General features: G+C 38.1%; 1 protein-coding gene across 16 annotated transcripts in view; it reads right to left on the bottom strand.

The window, feature by feature from the left end:
- The window catches only part of Dmd (dystrophin), a 1,571,027-nt gene that overhangs the window by 81,497 nt on the left and 1,476,221 nt on the right, over nt 1-13,309 (bottom strand). For all 16 annotated transcript variants that reach the window (XM_076918257.1, XM_076918249.1, XM_076918252.1 and 13 more), the window contains 2 exons: nt 12,991-13,076; nt 10,538-10,695 (listed from right to left, as the gene is read on the bottom strand). In XM_076918257.1, the coding sequence (XP_076774372.1) occupies nt 10,538-10,695; nt 12,991-13,076 (244 nt within the window). The remainder of the gene's footprint in view (nt 1-10,537; nt 10,696-12,990; nt 13,077-13,309) is intronic.

The raw sequence follows: 13,309 nt of genomic DNA, 5'->3' as shown, positions 1-13,309 counted from the left end.
TGGGCTTCACAGAGTGATGGGTATGGGTCAACACATACATTAAAGTAGAAAATGGGTGGTGGACAGGGTGAAGCAGAAATACTTATGACCTTTTTAATCCTTAGTAGCACACTGTTTCAGTTGTGTGTTTCTCTGCATCACCTTACCCTTGTTCACAAAATAATATGGTAACATGGAAATATTTATGCCCCCATAAAGAGAAAAGATTATTTCTATGCATTGCTATTTAAAATTATGATACAGTAAAAATATCCAAAAGTAGTTCAAATAGGACAAATATCATTTGAATATTCACACTAATGCCTAAGAAAATATGGGGGTAGAGAGATGGAAGTACTTTTTCGTATAAGAAAACCAAGTAAGTACATTCACAAAGAATGTTAGAATTAGAAAATCCTATCAGGCTACCACTGAGAGAATAATTGGATTACACGAGGAACATCATAGACGCTAACATCAAAGACTGTTAAGGATGGCCACCAGAGTCTCAAAATATCACAATTACTTTCTAATAGCAAAGGGAAAGGAGGTACTTGACTGGAAATATGTGCAAATACCACTTCAATATGATTAGTGTTACTCATAAGAGAGTTCAAGTTCAAGTCTTCTGCTGTGGGGCAGTGGGACATACACAGCAGCAACAGCTCTACAATATTCTGGCAAAACAAAAACAAACAAAAAACTCAAACAAAACCCAAAAAACTTAAAGGCTAATCATGATGGGGAAAATAAATTTAGAACATCTTGAAGAGGAAGGCCAGCAGTTAAGAGTACTGGTTATTCTTCCAGATGACCCAAGTTTGGTTCCCAGCACCCACATGGTGGCTCACAACCATCTGTAATAGCAGTTCCAGAGAATGTGATACTGTCTTCTGGCCTCTATGGGTAGCTAGTGCATACATGTGGTCACAGACAAGCAAGCAAGCAAAACACCCATATATATCAAATAAAAGTAAGTAAACTTTTCTGTTTAAAAAAGCAAACTTGTCTGTACCCATTCAAAAATGCCAATATTATGAAAGAAAACTGAAAGATTCAAATATTAAAAAAAATGTTGAGGGACTGTGATGGCTAGTCTTGGTCATCTTAGCTTGACTAGATCTGGACCCAACCCAAACCTAAGCAGCTGGGCAAACCTGGAAAGGATCTCCTTAATTGGATCAGTAAAAGTGAGAAAAGTCACCCTAAATCTGTGCCACGTTTTCTGGTGGCAGCCCACATTTTAAAAAACGAAAAACATGAAAGAAGAAAGCTTTCGGTTCGCATGCTTGCCTTGACTCTTGTTGGCAAATTCATTTATCCTGGTACTGAGGCATTACTTCACTGGCAAAAACCAAAACAAAAGCCCTCGTTCTTCAGGATTCCAACTGAAGAGCAGCTGATTCTTCAGTTCAGGCTTATGTACTGAACAACTACTGGATTCTTGACCTTTCCTTGATAGACAGCCTTTATTAGATTACTGACCACAGCCTGTAAACCATTCTAATATATATTTCTAATATATATTAGAATACATATATTATATATGTATTGTATTTATGAATATATATTTTAAAGTGTGTGTGTATTGCAAGTCTTGATTGGATCTTGAAAATTAGCTAATATAGGGAACACTCAAGACCAAATGGGAATTTTCATTGTGAATTTTGTTAGATAAACTACTAAATTCTTTTAAATTGTGTAAATGGCAGCAAGCATTGCCACTCACATATCCACTGGTAAACATGGAAAAAACATAACATTGTTAAGTAGCAGACTGGTGGGTGCTTCCTTGGTCCTTGACTTGTGGGCATGTGATTTATAGAAAAGGTATGTGTAGTCAAATCTTGACGTTTGTGTTGTGGTGCCTCTTTCCTTTTAAATGGTAAAGGATAAAGAATGTTTATGCCTGTGTATGTTCACATACAGAACACAGAGAGGGTTCTGAGAGTAATACCTATGTATATAGCAAAAACTAATGGTTAGAGAGATGCATAGGACAAGTGGTTATTTATTTTGTTATTGCCTCTCAAATAAAATAATAGCTGGGAACCATCATTTCTCTCAAGTCATTCCTTCATATGGAAGTGTAAGGTAGGACGATGGGTAAAAGAGTCTTTAACAAGCATAGGGAGGGCGTTCAAATGGTCTTAACATAAATGGGAAAATCTCAAGTGCTCAGAAGCTAGGAACCTAACACAAAACTCACTTTCTATTCTCTCATCATGGTTCCTAAAACACCCTCCTTTGCACCATACAGATGTGCTTTTCTAGGATTCTAATGCATTTCCAGTCATGAAAATGAGTTCTTCTACATCTACAAATTTTTTTTATCTTGTTTGAGGTGGAGATTGAAAGGTCAAGACTTGTCTTGAAATAAGAAGTAAAAGACTTCCCATAACTGCTGTCTTGGGTAGAAATCAAGTATTTTATTTAAAGTTGTGAAGATAATGAGCAGGTTGGAGGCCAGCAGTCACTGCTCTAAATATTAATCAGGACTCTGAATCACCCATTAAAGATAAAAATCAGCCCAAACAATAACACATGGTGATTATCCACTCTTCATTTACATGTTCAAGGACACCTATCCTGACCTCAGGCTCTCCACTCCACCTGGCTAATACAGCAATTAACATCCTGGCCTTAGAGCCCAGAAGCCCAATTTGAAGTCTATGCAAATCCCTTCATATATTCAGTGTTAGGAATTGATGATACAGAGTTCCTACTTAAAAGGAAGTTTTACATACAGGGAGAAGTGTTCATCTACCCGCGGAGCTGATGCTATAGAACATATTTTATCAAATGCAGAGCAGCATCCTTTATACAATAGTGAACCTTATAAAGTTAACTCTTCCATTGCTGCTTCCTGGGCTTATTTAAAACCCAGCTGAGGATAAAGCAAGATTACAGAAATAAAAATGCAGAGCTACATTCCCCATTGATTGGGAATGAGCACATTGACCATGAAGCACAAGGAATTTTAGAACTGTTATATATATACTTTATATATTTGTCTAGACTCAGGAGTGAACAGCAAATAGTAAATATTACTCAACCAAATCAAATGTAGCATTAAAGAAGAAAAGGAAAAACAAAAATCACTCTGTGTGTGATATGTACACACAGTGTGTGCAGGGGCTTTGCATATATGTGCACAGGCCAGAGGAGGACTCCAGGAATCCTGCTCTATCACTTGTGACCTTACTCCTCTGAGACAGGATATTTCACAAACCTGTTGGTTAAATGAAGCGGAAGCTTGACTGGTGGTAGTTGGGCAGAAAATCCTGGCAATCGTCTTATCTCCATAAAAACCCTCAGCTGAGTTTACAGACACATGCAAGCATGGCTACCTTTTGCATGGCTGCTTGGGATCCAAACTCAGGTCCAAATGTTTGCACAGCAAGCATATGTCCCCAGCCCTGAAATCTTTTTTGTTTTTTAAAAAAACAATCATAAAATATTATCAAGGGACCACCTCAATGGCTCACCAGGTAAGGGACTTGCTGCCTAGCATCCTGAGTTTCATTCTCAGAAGTTACAAGATGGAAGCAGATAGTCAGCTTCCACAAGACCTAGTATGTGCGTGCATATATGAATGTGCTTGCATGAACACACACACACACACACACACATACACACACACACACACACACAGACACACACACACCACAAATAAGTAAATGTTTAAAATTTTTTATAGGTCAGCCAGAGCTATATAGTGAAACCTGGCTTGAAAAAAAAATCCAAATATAAGTGCAAGAAGAACTTGTAGCTATCAGATGAACAAGTAAAAATATGCTGAAGACACTGGATAGAGATAAAAATCTTGCAGAAGTTTAGTTTTACACCTTTTTCATCTTAAATAATCTCTAGAAAAATAACTTTCCATTAAAAAAAAAAAACTTCAGTGGTTTTGACTCAGATCCAAGACAACACCCACAGACAACAGTGGACGGAGCTTACAGAAACACGAAGAAAAATTTCAGGACCCAAAGGGGACAGTAAGTTTACAGGAAGAACAACAGAATCAACTAACTTGGACCTTTGTGGGCTCTCAGAGTCTGAACCACCAACCAAAGAACATACACAGGCTGAACCTACACTCCCTGCTCATATGTAGCACATGTGCAGCTTGACCTTCATGTGGGTCCCGAACAATGGAGTAGGGCTATCCCAAAAGCTGTTGCCTATACATGGGACGTGTTCTTCTAGCTGGGCTAACTTGACTGGCTACAGTGGGAGAGGGTGCCTAGCCTCACAGAGACTTGATGTGCCAGGGTGGGGGAATACCCAGGAGGGCCTTCATCTGCTCAGAGAAGAAGAGGAGGGAGGATGGGGAAAGGTTGTGGGAGGAAGTAATCAGGAGGTGGAGGAGTGAGAGGGATGTAAAGTGAATAAGGAAAAAAATCAGTGGTTAATACTGTGAGGAAAACGGTGGTAGATGTTGAACTTCTTATTTCTTAGTTTCCTTGATCATGAAGCATCAGTTCTTTTTTTTTTTATCACAAATTAGCACAAAAATTGAAATGATAAAAACATTAATCCAGTATTCAAAACAGATTTAAAGCAAGAAGATGGGCACTGTTTAGCAGGCATGAGGCTTTGGTTTTAGTCCTTAGTACCACAGCAAATGAAGTAAATGAAGAAACCCATCGACCTGCACCTTTCTTCTCTGTTCCCATCTGCAGAAAACGTTAGTTGGAAATGCTAATTCATGATAAAACTTACACTCCACAATAGGCTACCTCAATGGCTATACATATGCATCCCTCAGTCCAAAGGGGCTCTAAACGAAATGCCTATAGTACCCAAAGTAAGCTTCCAAAAAGAGGAATTTTTTTAAATAATTTATCTAAGGAATGAAAATATAAAATGTGATCAATTGCCTTGAGAATTGATACCTAATTAGGGAAAAAGTCCCCTGGCATGGCAATTTTTATGCCTAGAAACATCTGCATAGAAACAATCTTAAGAGCTTCAAATTGAATCCACAGATACTTATAGGTGTAATGAACTGTTAATCCTGACACGATCTTCTCATATCACAAGACACTAAAAGTAATCATAGCTACAGCCCAGACTAGCAGGTGCCCACCACAACTAAGTAATTTAACCCTGCTGGATCATTTAATCCTAATACTACTACCAAGATGTCAGTAGTCATGGAAGGTAAGAAATGTACCTGTACAAATCTTACCAGAGCAGTCTTGAGATTTTATATTTAAACAGATAAACTTCGTTGTTTAAGTACATATAGTTTCACAACTCCAAAGATCCTTGCATCATTTTTTTACATGACACACACACACATTCTTGTTTTAATAATCGAGACTGTAATTTATTCTCATTTCTGTATTCGTTCTATATTATTACAAGTATACATAAGAAATTTATTTTGTCATATGAGTAAAATATTTGAAAGATAGTTGAAACAGCAATGCATTCATTTTGAATGTATGAATACAGCAGGAGGCAGAAAACAGATGTAGAAAGAGCAGATTCTGACACTCTAGCATTTGTAGTTGAAGCATACTGAATATAAAGTTGCTGCACTCAAGTCTATCTAAATAATAAAGTCATTAAAGTGGTTATAGAAGAAAATACTACAAAGCCCATCAGAGTGGAGGAGGGAAGTATGTCTCAGAGCAGTGCCAAATGCTATTTGCTGACATATGACTCTTTCCTGAAGTCACTGAAGACATTTTGTACCTAAAAGCAATATTTGGTTTTATTTAAAAACAGACAAGGCACAACCAAATGGATTAAAGGGTTTTTAATTTAGTTACTTATATGTAGGTGACTGTCTATAGGTATGTGCACGTGAGTGCAGATGCCTGTGGAGTACAAAGGAGAGTGTCAGATTCCCCTGAACTTGAGATACAGGCAGTTGTGAGTCACCTAGCATGGGTGCTAGGAAACATACTCTGGTTCTCTGCAAGAGCAGTATGTACTCTTAACCACTGAGTTGTGTATTTGTTATAAAGGCGTGTATGTTAAAGGGGAGCTATTCATTAATTTATGTCATTCCACTGCAACCTAAAACTGATATGAAGTATTATATCAACACAATGGTCCTTTATTTGTTAGTCCAGATCAGTATTTGAACTGGTTAACCCCATTAGTTGGTATAATGGTATAGTATAAAGTATATTCACCATCTCTCCTTGAGCACCATTTCTTGATCTGAAAAAGGAAAGACATAAGACAACCCGAAAGTTCTTTCAGGCCGTCTGTGACCTACTGCCACAGAGAGTTTGGCTTTATTATGGCCTGAAAGATCGATCAATTTCCTGTCTCAATGTCCTTTTTGCAAGGAAATAGGAAAGAGGAACAAAGTAATCACACACTAGTTGAAGCTGTATCATAAAACAGCCAAGTTTCAAAAGGTTTCCATCACTATCAAAAGGAGGCAACTTCCCAGTGAATGCACTGACAGCAGTGTGCTGACAGCTTCACTTAGAATGATTACTGAAGATGCCACAAACTTACCTTGGATGATCGGTTTCAATATCTACAGACAGGGTTTCATTTTTACTAACTTTTCAGGGTGCAAAAGAGGGGGAAGCAAGCATCATTGGCATGTAGTGTGAACTTCAGAAGACAACTTTGTGGAATCAAATCCCTCCTTCCACCTTTATGTAGGTTTGTAGGTTTCAACTCAGGTTGCTAGGTTTTTGTGGTAAGTGTATTTATTTACTGGCTCTTGATCTTATCTTTTGAGATTGACCCTCTTGCTGAATCTGGATCTCACCAGTTCAGCAAGACTAGCCAGCAAGATCACTGCCATACCTGGAATTTTACATGCATGTAAGGAATCCAAACTCAGTTCTAAGATCCTAACACAGTACAAGTACATTATCAACTCTCCCCAGACTCCTGTTTGTTCTTTTTAGAAGGTCTTGCTATGTCTTGATATATATATATATATATATATATATATATATATATATATATATATTACCACACAGGACATTATTCTTTTTTTTTATTTTCTAGATCTGATGGGTGATGACTCCCTTTTCATTTTTGTAAGCAGATGGTGGGGATATATAGAACTGAGGGAACTTTTTGAAGATCACCCAGAGACCTTGGTCCATGGAAATTCACCTTTCTCCCTGCTTCAAGTAGACCATAAACTAGAAGTTTCCATACCTTTCTAACTGGATTAGCACAAGAAAAAGTAAGTTTTCTATGTAATGACAAGAAACAAAGGACACAGAAGAACTACACTTTAAAGTCAACACTTGAAGTACAAAAAAATGAATCAATAATTGAAACAAACACTTCACTGCCCCCCACCATGCCAGCAGAAATAGCAACCTTTGAACACAAGTTTGCAGAAGGAGGGAGCCTCCCAATACCCAAGGTCTTCCACTTCAAACAGAGGGCAGAGGGCATTCTCACTGTTGTTATCTTTCCCAGTGCAAACATTGTATTTGCATACCTTTGGCATAATGAAAGGCAAGGTGACCACCAGAGTACCTGGTTGAGGGAAAGCAAGCCAGGGCCAGAACAAGGATTCTGAAGGAAACATTCACAATGGAGCCACTCAAAATGGATGGGAAATGATTACAAGTTAAGAGGTTCCCAATAAGATAAGCCACGTCTGGGTCCACTCTACTATAAACATGCAGTTCATCAATACTTGACCTTACCACCCCCTCCACAATTCTTGTGTATCCCACTTTGTTATACAACACACCTTATTCTATCCAGGACCCAAGACAAATGTGATGAACTGTTTGGTGTGTGCCCTTGAGAGTAGGCTGGAAAAAAGTGTCAGAAAGAAAGTATGTATCTGGGAAAGATGTGGCAGATAAAGATGAGACTCCAACCATCATATAAGTTGAGGGAGGCTAAAGGGACAGTTAAGTTGTTCAACCATAAAACCAAAAACCTCCAAAGGTTGCCCACTGTACTCTCCTCAAAAGATCGAGAATTCAGAGAGCACACTCATAAGAATAAAAGCAAAATTTTACAAGTAACAAAAGTCATGGTATTACTTATAATCGTGCTGAATGCAAACAGTGAAGTATGGCTGGTCTAAGATAGCATATGCAATGTTTCAAAGCAAATGGTTATGGAACTACATTAGAAAAGATCTGAGGGCTAAAATAAAGAACTAAAATTCATCCAGTAGAAAATGGAAAGAAATTGGAGACTTTTAATGACAGTTGCCATATGGTAATACTTTTCTCTAAAGTACAGAAAAGGACATTCACACCAAAGAAAGGCAGTATAGTGTGTACTTAAGCTTCCTAGGATAACAATGTGTGTGTGCACATGCAGAGAGCCGACTGAAAAACAAGATAAGGATGGCGACAAAAAGGATTCAAAAGAAACACTTTTTTGTTTTCTTTCTCTCTCTTTTTTTCCAATTATAAATGCTCAAAGAAGAAAATTAAGGGAGGACAAAAAGCAAGGAGCAAATAAAAAGTCACTTGTTATCAGTGGGCATCTATTGGTCAATTTCCTCCCAATCTAACAAAAAGGTTTCCAGGAGCCTGCCAGCTAGCACAGAGGCATTCAATCAATATGCAAGATGGACTGAGTTCAAATGCTGATGCTGAGATTGTGCTATTACAGAGAAGGCAAGGAATCAAGTAAAAGAGGCAGAGCACTGAAGTAGGGGCGACGAGCAAAAGCAGAGGTGGAACAGACTGGCCTTTTCACCAGGGAAAACAGAGCTTCAGTTCAACAGCCCGCCCCCATCCTGACAACCAAATCCAAGTAGAGACAAGTCAGTACAGGGAAGTGACAGGGAGTCCTAAACATAGTTCTATGCAACTAGCCATCATACAGTAGAGACAGCTGCCAATACTGCTATAATCTGATCTTTACTTTTAACCCAAGATACAATACATAGATATATACATGAACACTATATAGTTCCTAATCTATAACACTATATAGTTCCTAAATCTATAGTGCATGTATGACCTTAAAAAGTAAGTAGAATTTTACTAAAAGAAAAACAAAGATTAGGGGGCCATTTATAGCACTGCATGTTGTTGTATAACTGAATTTTGTTTGAAACTGGATCTTTATTATATACAGTTGTTAGAATTCATTATGTGAAAGCTAGGAGTATTGATATTCTAGAATTGATATTACTACAGCAACATGTAAAAAAATGTTTCGTAATGAAAGTGTGTTCATGCTCTGGAACGGTGAAAAATGCATTCATTTCTCATATCTATTTTAAAACCAGCCTGCCACCATTTTGGCAAAGTAATTCAAATATGCCCCACTCCATATTAAGTGGGCTTATTGTGTGAACATTCAATCATATTGTCAAAAACTCTTAAAGAGTCAAACTGTTTCACCATCCAAATAGTCACAGGGTTCTGCCTAGAAAGCTGCCTGGGATTTTCTCTTAGTCTGTGGTAAAAGACTTCAATTTTATAAATCTTAACCATCGTGAATGGGATTAGAATGGATTAAGAAACCTCACATAAGTAAAACAGCTTGTAACATTTAAAAATACATAAGAATATAGTGAATAATGTGGTCTTGCAAATATCTGATTACATTAATTCTGGTGGCATTACAACGAGAAAGAGTTGTTGAAGAAAAGCCATCTGTTAATATGAATCAAAAGCCACAAAAAATATTTATAGCCTTGAATGTGATCATTATATTCCTGGAGAATTTATCCAAAGGAATCAACATCAGAGAAAAGAGTTGGGACTGGGGAGGCTTGGTGGGCTAGGCACTTGCTATAGAAGCATTAAGCTTTTATTGAGCTCAGAACTCTAGAACGTATAAAAAGCCAGGCAGCACACTGTATGTCTGCAATGTCACTACTCCTATGACAAAAGAAAAGGCAGAGATAGGGGAACCCCTGAAAGCTGGTGGGCCAGCTTGTCAGACATATATACTAGCAAACAAAGAGCAAGAGGCCCTTTCTGAAACAAGATGGTAAGTTAGGACTGATACTCAAACTTGTCCTCTGTGGTATACATATGCCCACATTTATACCTAGAAAATAACCCCCCCCACACACACACACAGAGGGGGAGAGGGAGAGAGAGAGAGAGAGAGAGAGAGAGAGAGAGAGAGAGAGAGAGAGAAAAGGAGTGAGGAAGAGGGACAGGGAGAGGGGATGGCAGAGAGAGAGAGAGAGAGATTTAAGAAAAGTAACAATCACATGAAGATGTTCATTATAGCACTACCTATCAATACTACATACTTTACTAAAAATAGAAACACCCTACATGGCTATCATAGCAGAGTGCTTAGGCACTGAGAAGGATGTGAAGGAGAAAGAGGAGGAGGAAGAAGAAGAAGAAGAGGAGGAAGAAGAAGAGGAAGAGGAGGAGAAGAAACAGAAAAAGAGAGAAAGAATCAATGGGGTAGAAAAATGCAGAATGAACGAGAGTGGTAGTACATTGAACAAATAGACACTAGAAAAACCTTAGATCTTACTGTAAGGCTTGCAGGGAGGGCTGGATGTGTGTGTATGTATATGTGGGGTGGGAGTGGGGCAAGGGGTGGACTGGTGGTAGAACATTTGCCCTGTCATACACACAGAACAACAAAAAGGTGAGTAACTTACAAATTGGAAGCAGCTCCTGACACTGGGCTCAATGTTACTGCCCCCAAAGGAAGCAACTTCACCCAACTGTCTTGGGATTTGAATAGAATCATGCAGAAGAAGACCCAGCCTTCGCTGGTCACAAAAGCCAGTTGAACTTGCCACTTGCTTGAAAAGGTCTATAAAAGAAAAAAGAGAGTCATAAAAATTAAAGCATAAGTGAACACAACCCAATGTCCAGTTCAGTGTGAGTACTATTTCACAGGAATAGCCAATATTCCCACAAAAGAGGCTCACTGTTTTTCATTTTTACCTTTCTTTTTTGTGTGTGTGTGGGGGGTGGAGGGTGGGGGATGGTCTAATGTAGTGCAGCCTGGCCTTAAACTTGCTATATAGTTGAAGATCGCGTTGAAATTCTTATTCTCCTGACTCTACCTCCCGAGTGCTAAGTGGCTTTATCCAGTTCTTAGAACTGAACTTATGGTTTTCTCCATGTTAAGCTGAAAGGGATTCAGGCTAATTTAGGCTAATAAGAACATTATTTCTGTAAATTAGGTTAATCATCACTACCTAGATGTGATGTCTGAAAATTTAAATATACTACATCCCTGTAAAAGAAGGTGAGTTTACATGTATTTTTTTAAATTTCATTTACTTTATGTAGAATGGGAATCACATATCATCATGGCCCATGTGTGCAAGTCAAAGGAAGACTTACAAGGAGTCATTTCTCTCCTTTCCACCTTGTGGGTCTTGAGGATCAAACTTAGATCATCAGCTGCAGTGGCAAGGGCCTTTATCTATGGCACCACTGCCTGCTCTACATGTACTTTTAAAGGTTACATTTTTATCAATGTATTATGTATGCATGCATTTACAGCATGTGAAGGTCAGGGGACAACTTCCACAAATTGGTTTTCTCCTTCTACCATATAGATTCTGGGAATGTAACTTAGGTTAACAGCCTTGGCACCAAGAATCTCTGCCAGTTCATCAACTCCCTAAATATATTCTTAACACCTGAGTTGGTCAAAGTAAAACACAATCCTTGGGTAACTATTGTGTATATATGATATGAACCCTACCACAGAATGTTAGAACCAAGAGCCATATAATTAGCCAAAAGCCTGTGAGTATATTAAAAGATGCTGCAAAATCAGGTCTTTACAGAGTCATAAGCCCATTTCGCTTTACTTAGATTGCCATATATGCTCACACAGGATACTGTGCCTATGTGCAATTAGTTTCTATCGTGTTATACTATCATTGATTTTCTATGTCTCCCTTACTGTTTCTGTATTTGTTTTCTGTAAGAAAGGGTTTCACTAAGTAGACAAGGATGCCCTTGGACTTGTAAATATTAAGTGGAGACAGAAACATAGGGAGACTCACTTCCACCCATGTCCTTTTAAAAGGTAACAAGCCCAACCTAAAATAAGTAACTATAATATTTAAAATAGGAACGCACCCAGAAATATTGCTTTATCCAAAATAATTTTAAAGGGTTAAACGACGTTTCTCTTTGTGAGGTGGGTGGTTTTTTGTTTTGTTTAGTTCTTAGGAAAGGAAAATTCCTGTGGGAACTAAAGTCAGTGCTACAGTGGTTTGTACGTGGTATGGTTTACCCCACAAAAATGAGCACCATGACACAGGTGGCTCTGTAGCAATGCCATGATATTTGCCTCCTGCCGAACTTTACACCCAGCAAACCTCTTCATCTATATATGACTAGTTTGTAGGAGGAAGCCAGGACAGGCTAGATTCATTCAATTCCTCCTGTAAACACTTCTTACAAACATCGAAAGGCGAAGACCATAAACAGTCCTCTATAGTAAAGATGGCCACGGAAGGTGACTTGCTCATCCTAGCTTTCAGTCTTTTGCTTTTCATTTTAGATTTATACTTTTAAAGTAGAAGATCCCAATAGCTAATCAAAAGAAAATTCTAGAGGGTGCTATTTACCTTTTAAGAAATAGCAGGCAAGCCATCCATCAAACAGTAAAATGTTAGTCACGTCACAGAATTGGATGTGTCAGTACAACTTGAAGTAAGATAATTATAAAATAAACAATGTGTTTTGAACACAAATGCTAGATAGTATTCTTTAAATGGGAATCCAAAGGCAGGGGAAATGCAGGGATTAAACATTCGCATTTCTTTTCCTGACTTACACAAAGGGGTTAGGAAATCAGACTTTATCCCCTTGGAACATGTGTTTTATTCAGACACAGTCAATGAAACATAAAATAATACTCGGACTGGAGAAGCTAATCCTCATTCTCTATTTAAATACCTTCAATTTAATGTCTGACAGGAAACAGCATAACCCAAATTTTATGACCCTTTAAAAGCAGCTCTGTATCTTATGCAAAAAAACCTGCTGTCAAGTAAGAATGGAATATCACTTCCCATCTAGAACAAAGGTAATTAGGCAATATCAATAAAAGAATGCAGAGTTAATACACATGACTTACATCTGTACTTGTCTTCCAAGTGTGCTTTACACAGAGAAATGATGCCAGTTTTAAAAGACAGGACACGGATTCTCCCTGTTCGTCCCCTATTATGAAGAAGCAAACCAGAAAACAATTACTGGCATACCAATAGACTGTAGAAATTCCTAGTTAAGGGGCAAAAGAGCCCTGGATACAGGAACTCTATAGGCCATTGTTTGATTAAGGTTGTTAAGAACTTTTCTGAATTCATTATCTATTTGTCTCATGACCTAGAATGCAATGGAAAAGTTTGATGAATCAAGTTAATGAATATTTACCCAATTTTCAACTCTTAAAA

Source organism: Arvicanthis niloticus, chromosome X, assembly GCF_011762505.2.
Source record: "Arvicanthis niloticus isolate mArvNil1 chromosome X, mArvNil1.pat.X, whole genome shotgun sequence".
NCBI lineage: Eukaryota > Metazoa > Chordata > Mammalia > Rodentia > Muridae > Arvicanthis > Arvicanthis niloticus.
The sequence above is the reverse complement of the archived record's forward strand: the minus strand, read 5'-3'. Positions and strand labels throughout refer to the sequence as shown.